General features: G+C 32.7%; 1 protein-coding gene across 8 annotated transcripts in view; it reads left to right on the forward strand.

The window, feature by feature from the left end:
- The window catches only part of LOC126850493 (protein tincar), a 108,834-nt gene that overhangs the window by 78,520 nt on the left and 16,379 nt on the right, over positions 1-13,935 (forward strand). For all 8 annotated transcript variants that reach the window (XM_050593569.1, XM_050593576.1, XM_050593571.1 and 5 more), the window contains 3 exons: positions 815-1,094; positions 2,125-2,349; positions 2,945-3,076. In XM_050593569.1, the coding sequence (XP_050449526.1) occupies positions 821-1,094; positions 2,125-2,349; positions 2,945-3,076 (631 nt within the window). In that variant the 5' untranslated portion in view covers positions 815-820. The remainder of the gene's footprint in view (positions 1-814; positions 1,095-2,124; positions 2,350-2,944; positions 3,077-13,935) is intronic.

Here is a 13,935-nt window from a genome sequence, read left to right on the forward strand (position 1 = left end):
CTTCGAAATTATAATATATATATATATATATATATATCAAATCCTCGAAGTTAGATAATGCCGTGGGAAATACATGAAATACGAGAAATATTATTTCGAATTCTCTTTCATACGCGTCATATCCTTTTTAATAATTAAAATGAAGAGAGACACAAGCCTTCGTAACAACGTAATATTTTAGCATAACCGTATTCGCGAGTTTCCACACTTCCGCGCAACGTGACTGTGAAATGCCGAGGGAAAGAAGCGTGTATGGGGAGAGAACCATTCGCTCTCTTCAGGAAAGGTAACAGGGAAAGATACAACAAGAGAAAAGGGCCTCTCAGGAGGCTCAGTGGCGCACGAGAGATAAACCGTTGGAACACATTGAAACTCCGGTGTAGCTGAGTAAAATGGAAATGGCTCGAGTCGTTCGCGAGATAAAATGTTACGGTTCAGATAATTATTGGATAAAGGGTACGGCGATTGAAATGCGTGCGAAAAGAGTTGAAACAGATTGACATTTATCCGATTGAACTGATAAATCATGATAATATGTTAAAATATTCTCTATAGTTAGATAGAGTTAACTTGATTGTGTAGCAAAGGAAAATAATATTTGTAAAAAAATTGTTTTTTTCTTTTTTTTCATACACAACTTTAATTTATGTGGCTTACAATTAATTATCAAAATATTTAACATGACGAATTGAGAGATTGCGAAAAGACATAAGGCTTAATAAATCTTTTGCTATAAAAAATTCGATTCCATATATAATAAAAAATATTTACGATACATAATCTTATGAAGGACATGGCTAATTATATATTTCAGGGCAAAATGTCGATGACTGGGAGCTTGATGGGATACGAGAACAATAACGATGTGAACCAGGCCAAGTGTAAGAAACCGTTGAAGCCGCTGCCAGTTGTGTCGAGCGTAAGCTCGAGTGGCGTTACTACCAGCGCTACCAAGTCAAAGAAAGCACGAAAACCGACGAGAAAAGAATCGTGTATACGCGGTCATGTGAACAGCCTCTGGTCCGTTTGGTACGGCATACTGGCTGTCGCTTTTCAAGCATACATAGCAATGAGATACGCCAAACGATTTGCCGGTAAGATAACAGCTACTCTGTTCTACTTCGTTAAACATCTCTTTTTGGGATCAGGATTACACGGTCGATTATTCGGAAATTTTTCTGTATTGGTTTAGTCGTTTCACTTTCGAATAAAATATCTAGTTACTTTCACGCATAAATAAATTAACAATAAGTCGAATAAATAATAATTTTTGCGCGAATACGTCTTATAAAATTTTCTCTAATGATATTGTTGTAGTAATCTCTTAATCGCTTTTTAATATCGATATACGTGAAATGTAATTTATTATTTTCACATTTGCAGAATTTTTTTTAATAATTTTATCATATATATTTTAATTCTATAACTTTGATTAGTTTTATGAAATAAAAGAGAAATAACACTAGCGAGCAATTATGAGATTACATTAGTTTTGGAAGCACTTTTTCTTTTCGCTCGTTTCGGATTACTTTAATCTGTGAAATTTCTGGGCAATGGTTCGTTGCGTTTCCTTATTTTCCGGCCGTTTCCGGCGGCGGATTTGCGTAAATTTCTTTCCTTGCCAACCAGTACGAGGCTTTCGTTACTGGAGGCCATTACATAAAAGACACATGATAGGGGCGAGATTGTCAGCGAAGTTTTTCATGCCTTCTATCTCTCTGCACATTGAGAACTGATCTTTTCATTCTATTTCTTTTGATAGGATAAACAGAAAATTAGAAATAAGAATAATTATTAAATAATTTGCAAATCTTAAAGATTGTAAATGAATTAATATAAAATTAACAAGATACTTTCATAAAAAAAAAAAAGACTCGATTGAGAGAGAAATAGAATCTAACTAATCGAATTTTTATGTTCTCACAAAATTAATCTAATGATATTTGATACGATTTTTGTAATTAATATAAAAAGAAGAGCTAAAATTTTTTTGCATAAAATAAAAGGCACCCCAATTTTATCTTCTAAAATATATTTATTTATTTTGTTTATAAATATATTTTTATGTTTAGTAATCATCGGCAACATCTATTTATTTTGTGCGATCTTACATCATTCTTTCAGCTTACCTATCATTACCATGGCCGGCGGATGCGCCACCTCCTAAAATCGAATTGTACGCTTGCCTGGTACTAGCCGGTACCGGAATCATTCTACTTCCGGTCTTGCTTGGCGCAGCATTTTTGAAGCTCGGCAATCTCGCGAACGACGGAATAAAACTCGGCCGACATTTGAGCGCTTGTTCTCGCGATCCGCCATCATCGCTTCTCTCTAACAATCCCGATAACAGTAAGTGTAATCGTGAACTCATAATCTACTTAAGACGTAAAATAATCATAAATAATATTTCTCTACTCACATATCTGAAATTATATTTGTGTTGATGAAATTTGGAATTTTTTCATTAACCGATATTGTTGAGAAAAACATACTTTTTTTTTTATACGTACATTACGTTAATAAAAAAAAAACATAACATGCTTTATATATATGTATATTGGAATAAATGAAAATGAAATAGAGAAGATCGGAATGAGATGCGAGAATCTGATATATCACTTTAAATTCATACCAAGCTTGAAAGAGATGAATAAATTAAACATAAAACTTATTCAAAACCCCATTATATTTTGAATGCGGGAGAGTTTTAAGATTTTTTTTTTTTAATCTATAGCGCGTAAAATATAATTATGTTATTGATTGATAATTGAATTAAATAAATTTATAATACTTAAATAACAGCACGTAAAGAAAATCAAATAGTATATGCTATGCAAGATTAACATTTTTTTTCTTTTAAATGATCGATTGATCATAATTACAATGTATGACATTGGGAAAAAAAATTTCCAATAAAAAAAAAACGATAACCACGATTTTTCAGGTCTGGCGAATAATTTGTGGAGACACGGCGGCCCTACCGCGGCCTTCGTGCACCTCTGCACGGCCATGTGCTTCCTCCTTCCCTCTCTGCTCATGGAAGCGCGGCTAATACACGCTGGATTTCTGCCAAAAGGTAATATAAATGTCTCTGCATTGCTACTCATTATGTCTCTTCAGAATTAGGTTAAAGAGAAGAAAGATGTTTTCCTTCAGATATCATGCAGAAGAAATAATTGATTTCGCGTCCAATTTCTTCATTGTTTTTTGTCAAGTTAAAATCAATCTTTTGCGAATATTCTTTAAAATATCCTTTCCTTTTTTTCAATTTTTTGTTGAAGATAATTATTGATTCTTTTGATGGTAAAATTTTTGCTTCAAATTTGAAAATTTGAAGATTTGTGATTTTTTTATTGGTCTTAAAATTAAATGTAAAGATAAATAGATTTTATTCCATTTGACTAGGTAAAAACTTTGTTTATGGTTGACTTTGTTTATAATTGCAACGTTTCACGAACTTAAATGATGATTTTCCTCGGAAATCGAACTTCAAAAACACAAATGGTATCCCTTCATAATACTTTAAAAGCACAGTTATATTATTTTTTCAAGCAATATTGAATAAGTAATAATCTAGCTCAGTCGAGTCGAAACTCGAGTCAAAAGAAGTAAGCATACACTTTGATGTACGACGATTTTACGCTCGCTGAATTTTCAAGGGGGGACACTGCCTCAGATATATGATGCAAAGGAAAACAATGAAATCCACGTGAGAAACCAAGCATCTTCCCGCGATCACTTTTCCGGACCTTTCCATTTCGCGTACGCACCCTCGCTTGTGCAAACAATGAGGGTTTGGCGAAGGGAACATTTCTACTATTTGTTAACGCAATACACTCTCTCAAGAGTAGCACTTCTCTATTCTACCAGTTTACATACACAAATATTGTTTATGACATTTAAACAGAAACCCTAAATAGATAATTCGATGAATTCTATTATTTTATTAAATTAATGAAATTGTTGGATAAACGCAAGAAAGAAATTTCTCAATTTTATTTTTTACATTAACGAGACATTATACTTTTTTAAACTATTTTAATTCTCTTTTAATTGACTCTTTACTGTGATTTTTTTGTTTTAATATCTAAAAAAGTTATTGCATTTATATAAAATTTTAGCCATTATATGTATAATAAATATATTGTTTCTTTAAATTGATAATTTAATCTTAATATATTGTAATATTATTTATATTTAGCAATAAAAACAATAAATTCTTGTTATTTTACATTTTTATGTTTCCGAGTTTATATAAAATACGTGATATGATAATACTATATATGATATCATTAGTTTAACTTATTTTATTAGTTTCTTTGTCTCGTGATTTAATTAGTTTATTGAATTTATTTTTAATTAAGCGTTTCCTGTTCAATATTAATAATTTAAAAACAGTCCATTCGTGACATAAATATTATTTAAATATATAGAGCAAAGCATCATCTTGGAAATTTTACTGTGACTAATGAGTAATAACACACAATAATAGATAGTTTATGCAATTTTTTTTGTGTATGACAGAAAATAATTCGAAAATAAGTGAAACATCATTGAGAAATCACATTTGTTCGAGTAAATAATTTGCGTCCGACGTACGTTATTATTAATTACTGAAATAATTAAATATGTTCACCATGGACGTGAATAAGCGAATTAATTTTCTGTCGGGTATGTAAATGCACGCGCGCGTTTCAAAAATTGCATTGCTCTTGCACGGTCAAAGTTTCCGCGTCCTGTCCACCGGCAAAACGATAATACCGAGTCGTTCTCGACTGCGGAAATATCATCAACCGTCGAGCAGGAGGAAAGTTTCGACATGGTTTCGCTCATCCCGCCAACGAACAGTCGCGCCGGGTCCGAATAAATGCGTTTCTACGTCGAAGCCAAACATGATAAGCCGCGATTTACGGCGAGGATTCCTGACGCATAAAATGAGAAATTTAACGGGCGGTTGTATCATTTTATGCGCGCTTAGAGAGTTGACATATATGGTGACACTTTGATGTCATGTTGAAATTCGTGCAAAGATATCAAGAATAAGGATAATTTTTTCAAGGAAACCCGCAATGTGTTATTTTCAGATATCTGATCGTGAAAAAAAATATTATTGGAGATACATGGGCAGAATATACAGGATGGGTCCAAACATTCCGGCCAGACTTTGAGATTTTATAGGAAATTTAATTTTGAACAAAAAAAATTCGAAGAACTCTGTCTCCTCAAGACACCACAAAAAGTATTTCTTGTACGAAATTGCGAGCTGAGAAGTTGCAAAGGCAAAATATGTGAAACTAATTTATAGAGAAAAATAAATATATATAAAACATTTCTAATATAATGTTTATATGTCTGTATATATATAAATATATTAGCAATATTTTTGCAACTAAATTTAATGTATCATCATGGAGATTACGTATTCATAGCGTAGGGAATTTATATATAAGCTACGTTAATTTATAAATGCTAGCAAATACCGCGTTTTTACAGCGCGACACGTTGATGAAACGAGACTGAGCATTTTCCCACGGAATTGTAATTAAATGCCGGGAAATCAAGTTTATAATCGCATTTCTACGTTTTCCGAGCTTCGCGTGACAATTTTGAAATACCGATACAGAGTGGCAGCGCGCGTTTTGGAGTCTCTTTAGCCGCATTAGTCAGAGGGTCAATATACGTCCGCATGTCGAAGGGTATCCAACGTTTAATGCACCGTCGGCGCTCGCAAATAGGTATCATTCGCGGAGCGCATTAAGCTTGCCCGTAATTATAGCCAAGTGACGTATGTACATTCGTACTCGCCGGTACAGGATAGGATAGGATAATGCTCGTTCATGTATTCGTAATAACACGCACGTGCACGACTCGAAGCTCTGTCGAGGAGACTTTGCGATCCGACTGAGAAATATTTTCTTGCCATCCGTTTTTCCGCCGATCTCTCCTCAGCTTAATTACCGGCGATGTCTCATCCCGACAGAATTGTTCACGAAATTAAAATCTTTCACTCGGCGGAACTCCCGTTTGTATAAACTAGATAGAAACTGCGCGAGAGAGAGTTTTCCGTCCTTCATGTCTGCAGCCGACTTTTTCCTCGGCTAAGGATTAATTATAGACGGAAACGCAAACAATGTCAAGTGCCAAGAACATTTTTCATATTCTCATACTTCTCGTACATTTTCTTCATACTTTTTGTTACACTCTCTTTATATATAATGTGTCAAATTTATATACATTATATTTTTATTTAAATTTATATACATTATATCTTTTCTCTTGAAACAAATATTTATTAAATTATTATTAGCAGCTCTTAACACGTTATAAATCTTTTTCATTAGTCGTTAGACTTTTGTTGTAATATTTTTATAAAACTTTGTAATTGAAATTGATAAATTTATTTAAATTCTTTTCGTATAATTTCCGCTTCAAAAAATTATTTAATTTACAAAATTATATAATTACACATTATCCAAATTAAAAATGAGCAATTACATTCTTTTCTAATCAGCGTTGCACGTCTACCCGCAATTTATCATGACTCCGTGTGCACGGGCGTCAGAAAACAACGGCTTCTTCGCGAAAAGAGCAAATTGTAACAGTCTGAAGAATAGCGAGATAAATTACAGTGCCCCGTTTAACCCTCTGCTCTCCGTAATTAATCGTACGTATAACATCCAAAGAAATTCAAGAGCGAGAAGTACGAGAGAAAGTTGGACATATAGATCAGTCTTGCTACAAGTTTGTGCTTTAACTAGACATTAATCAAATTCTGCAATAGTAATTACAGAGCACCGGAGACACACATCAGATGATCCAAAAATAATATTTTATTGCTTCTCTGATGAATTAGCAAATTATTGATTAATCTGAGATTAATCTTATTTTAGCAAAAAGTTTGATCGGAAATCATAGTTCGCACGATTTTTATCACAAATAAATTTCTAATAAATTTTTACAATATTTGCGAAAAACTTAAGTAAATAGTACATTATTATATCGCGAGACAATTGAATGAGTTTAGCGTTGAAAATTTCGCTTATAACATCCCGATTTAGAAGAGCAACGTAAATATCGCTAGCGAGAGATATGACAGTTCACGGCCCTTTTAAGAGGCGCTCGCGGAAAATATCAGAGCGAAAGCGGAACTTGCATAGAGTAGAAAACTATGAGAACCTCTGGTCTGGCGTGATGAAAACTTCGGCCATCGCACGCGAGTTTGTGCTAGTTTAATGCTCGTATTACGCAAGACCATGTTTACGTTTACGAGAGTTTAGCACGGGAAGCACAAAGTGTCTCGACGAACCCTATTCACGGCGCTCGGCATATAACATATTGCACACGTCAGGACGCTTCCAAGGAACTATCGTCGCGTCCCCTTATCCGGTTTGTGTCTCTTCTCCTCGCCGACTAAAATTAAGTTTGTCGTGGATGCGAATTCCGCGTGCTTATTTCGCTAAATAGAAACTATGGGGTATACTTTACGCATCTTGTGCGCGAACTTGATTATATATCTTGTCAATCCGATTTATCGAAACTTGCCGACGCACAATGTTTATGCACAGTCTATACGTGCTGCTGAAACTGTGAACTTGCAAAGCCGTGCTTTCGTAACTCTAGCATGCCTAGAATAAATATGAATGCACGCATGGATGGGAAACAGTTGCTTATTATGGCAAAAATTGGACAAATTAAGTGGGTGGACATTTCTTCGCAATTATACAAAAATTAGATTTTTATTAGTCGAAAGTACAACTCTAAAGATGTATTGCGTTATATATATATAGAAATAAATTTTATGTTATAAATCGGTAATTTTAATATTATAATTGTTTAATATGATTACAATAAATTATCATGTTTCTTACTTGAATTTTGAGTCTTCAATGTGGAAATGACTTCTTTGAAAAAATAATCATTGAAGAAATAATTTTTAAATTATTGAATAAAAAGTCATATTTATGTTATAAATATTATATATCGCATTTTAGAAATAATTTAAAAAAAAATTAAGATTGTAAAATCACAAGAATAATTATTAGTATTTTTTAGTATTTTTTAGTATTTTTTTTTAACGTATACCGTTACTGTCAAGCACCTATAATAATCATGTCTAATATGTAGGCCACGGGAACATAATGATACTATTATAGCAGTGTATCGTGTCAATGAAACATTTTTTGTGTCAAGCTCAAGTCGAATGAATGATATGCCTCCGCTGATATGCGGTTTGACGAGATATGATTGTTATTTCTTCCGACTACGACAATAATTATTCGGTCGCGTGCGGTTGCCAGTACTTATTAAAGACATTGGCATTAGCAAGTTACGAAAAAAATGTAAAAGAATTTTCAGTAATTTTTTTCTAAATCGATCATTATAGAAAGGCTTCTGTCATTTATTCACTCTAAAAAAAAATAGAGTTTATTTAATTAGTATTATAAATATAATAAATATTTTTATGCGAAAAAAACATATTTTACTAAACTAGAACATATTTTTTAAACTGATATAAATTCTATAATCGGAAAAAAATATTAAATGAAATCGATGGACTCAAAAACGAAATATATTTAGTATCCTCAAGAGTATACTTTGCATTGATGAGATTATAATTGTATTTAGACATTTTAAAAAATACGCGTATGCTTGGTATGTTCTGCAAAATCTCATTTCACACTACGCGTAAAAGATATCCGGCACACCGAATAAGTGCCTTTTACTTTCCGCCCATAATCATGCAAATTTCAAGTTTCATTATAAATATTCTCGGATGGTGTTTCACGCAGAATAATAGGACTCCTCGGGGAACGCTTGCAAAGAAAGCCTTTAACTTTCATAAAAGCTCCCTCGCGCTATCTCCGTGAATAGAAAATGCATGGTTGTTCGCTTCAATCTGCATTATACGTGCAATAAAGCCCACTGCAACAGATTTGATACTATGTCAACAGATATAACGTTTTAAAGAACGTAAGCTGAAGCACATAATTACGTGCGGCGAGTGCAATATTCTCTTCTTTATCGCCGCTATTATTGCCGTAAATATTACTCTCATGCTTATCGCTAATAAATGTCAATCCGAGTACTTGAGGTGCAAATAGATTCAGACAAAGTAAATATTAATATATGCTTTTGTTTTTTTTTTTTTTTTTAATACGCATACTATTTTCTTCTTACGCATAATTTTATTTATATTTTCTTTTTCTATTGCTCACATCTTTGTAGAGTTTAAAATATTTATAATTGTTGGCACAATAATTTCATAGGTTTTGAATTAATTATCAAATCAAAATCGAATTAAACCGTAAAGTCAGAGTATTATTAAAATAATAACAAGAATGAGAGCTTCTGATTTTTATATAAATTTGCAATTTTTTGTAATCATTTTATAGTAATTCAATAATTTAAATTTTTATTTTAAAGAATCACAAGTAAAGGTATTTACGAGATAATGTTTTATTGAAAAATTTGCGCAAAAAGAGTAATATTTTCACACAGCGCTTATAATGCGAACAACCGCGCGCGGATTAAAGTGTCGCTAGTAGTACGAGTCAACAATTCAGATGGCAGACTATCGCCGGCGTAGAGTGGTATTCGAGTGCCCCAAGCGCGACACAAAATTGCTATCGTCCGTGCGAATGCTTGAAAAATAGGTCCTCTTGAAACCAACTGCACTTAAAGCGTTGCACGGGCATTATTGAAAGATTACACCCGTGATGGTAAACACGATCAAACTTTCGAGCCATTTATTTGCGCTAATGCGATCGACGAAACAAAGCCCGCGCAAATAATAAAATCGCTAATAATCAGATTGCCAGTCTGACGATTGCCATAAATGCCGATTGATTTTATGCCTCGTTAAAAGCCCTTCGTTAAACTCAGCTTTAAAAGCGAATTCGAGAATCTCTGGACTTTCCGGTTAACGAGAGACACATTCGGTAAATTTCATTAGCCTCGTAAATCGCTTAAAGATCGCAAAAATATAATTATTCTGCATTCAACAAAATGCTTTATGATGAGATTTTAAAGTGAAGTGCTCGATTAAATTTTAAAACATCTCTTCTTTGGTAAAATTAACATAATTTTAATTTTTAAAGATCGCCTAAATGCTCTTTGCCGCGTTTGTAGAAATTGTTTTACAGATATTTCGCTACATTTATAATACTTTTTTTATTTCAAAACATCTCTTGAAGATTGCTTTGCATTTAAGAAAATAAGAGGGAAGGGAAGAGGCAGATAGGTATGTTCTGGCAACAACAGAGACATTCGTTAGAGTATCGTGGAAAGCTGTATGCGAAGTTGTTCGACAAGTCAGAATGAAAAGCAAACATCTTTCTTTGCGTACACTCACCTCTTACAATAGAGGCTCTTGCTTGGTATACGTTTTCCATTGTTATCCGCTATTATTGCTTCTTCATCTGCAAGCTTGGGAGATTTTATACACGACATTATTTTTGCGCTTTTATTAAAAAATATATTTTTTAATCAATTTTTTATTTGATCCAACATTTTTTCATTTAATTAACTAAATATTGAAAATTAAAAATTAATGGCAAATAATAATAATCTCTTTTTAAATGTTTGAAAAAGGATATATATGAATCATAAATATAAATATGAAAAGAATCGCGAAAGAAAATAATATTAAAATTTTATGTAAATAAATAGTACAATCTAATCAATCCATTAACAAGATCATTGCATAATGCAAGATAAAATCGATAACTCTTACTCGGATTACATGATACGGCCATTAGAGTTCTAGCTATGGTTAAATAATAGCAAAAATTTGAAATGAAAATCAAATGTAATAGCGATATATCTGCTACTTCGAACTTTCTGCCAAAGAGAAGACAGGCGTATAACCGGCGGCTGTTACTTTTGCATACACATCTGTACCCGCACGGTTTCCGTCCGTTAAAGTGAAAACCCGTGTTATCATTATGTCCGATCCCTTTTCTAGCACTCCATAGTGGAAAACTTTCGACGTGCTTTTCCGCTCCGAATCTCGCAATCGACGAGATCTCTGACCAGCTGTCTTCGTAGCGTATCCAATTTTCCGTGCAGATATCGACTGACGGATTGATTGATTCTAACGAAACTCGAGAGAGGATTTCTCGAACGTAAACCCTCTCAGCGCGGACAGGGTGGCGTCAAAGTTTCCTCATTATACCTGTTGCTAATGGGGATCACGCGCTAATGATTCGCCTGCTAGAAAGTTTAAAGGATCGTGAAATGTGAAATTCCTTTTCGTTTCAGTCAGGTCGATTAGATACATCCAAGAAAAGAGAGAAATGCAAGTAATCATAAGACGGATCAAATGCATCGGAATAATTTGAAAACTTTCCGATAGTGTGTATTCAGCACGTAACATTTTCCGTTGAGCAAGAATTTCGAGTGTATCTATGTAATTAGTATCGAATTAAAAAATAAATTTGTAGAAAAGTAAAGCAAGAAGAAACGATTTTACATTGATTGAATTTTTAAAAGAGTTGCGTTCACCGGATTCACTCATCAGAAAATGTTTATTTCAAATAAAAATTAATATTTAAAAAACTAACATTATTTAATTATTAATTAGAATTACTTTATTAATAATAATAATAATAATAATAATGATTTTTTTATGTAAAGCATAACACAAGATAATTTCGTGAAAAACGTTACAAATAATTATATTAAGGAATGCAAATTATAATCAATTAATATATTTTCAATAGATTATTTAATGTTTGATAGTGAGCAACACGATTGTATTTCCACTATACGAAAATGCGAAATAGGACAGGACAAATCTTATAAAAGTTTATCAACGTTGCTATACGATTCAATAAAACCAAACAATTCGTGCAATTTTTGATAGCTTACTAATTTAATTTTCTAAACTAGATAGAGGAAAGGACGACGTGTTGTTATTGTACGTGCGATAAAACGCGGAAATATATATATGATGAAGATAATATACCGTCACGCAATTTCAGGGTGAAACTTTAGATAATAAAATCTCGCTCTACCACTTAATGATCGCAAACAAAATGAGAACGTGCGTTATAAGCTGGGGTCTATAGACCTGCGGCTACCAGTCTCTGGTCTCTTGCAATCATACGGATGGTGTGTTTGAATATCAGAATAAAGAGGTGCGGGCAGAGTGACGGTCGTGGATATTCCTCGACAGTCATAAATATTTAAGCGCCCCTCGAACTCTCCCCTCGTAAATGTATGGATGAAACATTGCGCGCCATAAAACTTTCGAAATCACACCGGGGGAGGTAGCTCCACAAAGTGTCTGTTGATTTTATAAACAAGGAAGTTGTCAGACAATATCTGGCAGCGCATTTCCTTATAATATTTATATATGCAACGCGCGAAAAATAATAGGTACGATTAAGTGAAGTTGAAATTAATGCACAGTAAAGTATAAGTTTTCACTCAAATGTAAATTTTGCATGGCAGAAATAAAAATTTGTTCCACAATCTTTATTATGATATTATTGTATAATCTATGCTCTGATTCTAGTATTATCTAGGATCTGAACAAACACGAACACACACCATCGACATAGATCCCTGATACTGAAAATAAAATTATTAGCACAGAGAGACCAAAACGCGCCTAAGTCACGCGGTATGGAAATAAGCGTGGACCTTTAAGTCAATTAGAAAAAAAAAAAATTAAAATTGCAAGTTTATTTTTTTATTTTTGTATAGGAAATCGGAGATCTCAAGTTTACACGATCTCTCGCAATAAACGTGCAATTCCGGTTAAAATTTATTAATCATCTCCTGTCACCAAGTTTTCCCAACTTTCCGTACTTTGATCCTTTCTTTCGTTAATAAGCTGCCGGAGATAAATCTTTTATCCTTTTTTTTCTTTCTGATGATAATACCGAAAATAAGGTAACTTCCAATTTTAACTGCGTTATCGCCACGAAAGTTTCGCGCGACGGGATGAAGAGAGGCGGACGGGGATGTAACAGGGTAACTTCGTCCTGGCTACGTCCTCGCTCGTGTATTGATCGGTCAGGTGTGTGCATACAGTTTGCTGCAGGATTTCCCGTTCGTAAAATCCCTTCTCTCCTTGAACGCCCCCCCGTCTCGTTTAAACCTTTGAAAGCTCGCGGCGATTCCTGTCCTGTTTCCCTCGCGGAGAATTGATGCAATTTCATAACGTAACTTGCATCAACGACTGACTGCTTTTTCTCGTAAGATAAACAGCCTTCTCTATTGCAAATAGTAATAGTTATATAATTTTTAGATTAAGTTTTATATATATATATATATATATATATATATATATATATGTTGAATTTATATATATAATTAAAAAAATAAATAATTTTTTATTAGAAATATATATGTATATATATATATATATATATATATATATATATATATTGAATTTATATATATAATTAAGAAAATAAATAATTTTTATTAGAAATATATATATATATACATATATATATATTTACAGTGAATATATATAGGGTATTACAATATAATATTTTATAGAGTCAGAGAAACGTAAAATACTAACGAAGGCTTCAACAAAAGAGCATTGTTTTAATGCGCATACATTGTGTTTAGTTTCGCATTAAAATAGCATTAATTCTCTCGTGCAAAATATTTGCATTTCTGCCTTTGTCTTTTTAAATGGACGAAATATATTACGTCAATAACTGTAATTAAAATACTAATAAAATGTCATGAAAGTATGAAAAAGAGAAATTATATTTTAACAAAAAACTTAAATACGTTTGTATATAAATGGGTATTATTGAGTTTGTATCTGTCTTCTCGCACACAGATGACAGTGAGTAGATATAATAGCTGATTATTTTTTTAAGAAAAGAGTATATAAAATAGTATAAAATTTTTAATAATCAATTGAATCTTTTGATATTAAAATAAATTTTTAAGTATATATTATTCAAT

This window comes from Cataglyphis hispanica, chromosome 6, assembly GCF_021464435.1.
Source record: "Cataglyphis hispanica isolate Lineage 1 chromosome 6, ULB_Chis1_1.0, whole genome shotgun sequence".
In the NCBI taxonomy this organism is placed as follows: domain Eukaryota; kingdom Metazoa; phylum Arthropoda; class Insecta; order Hymenoptera; family Formicidae; genus Cataglyphis; species Cataglyphis hispanica.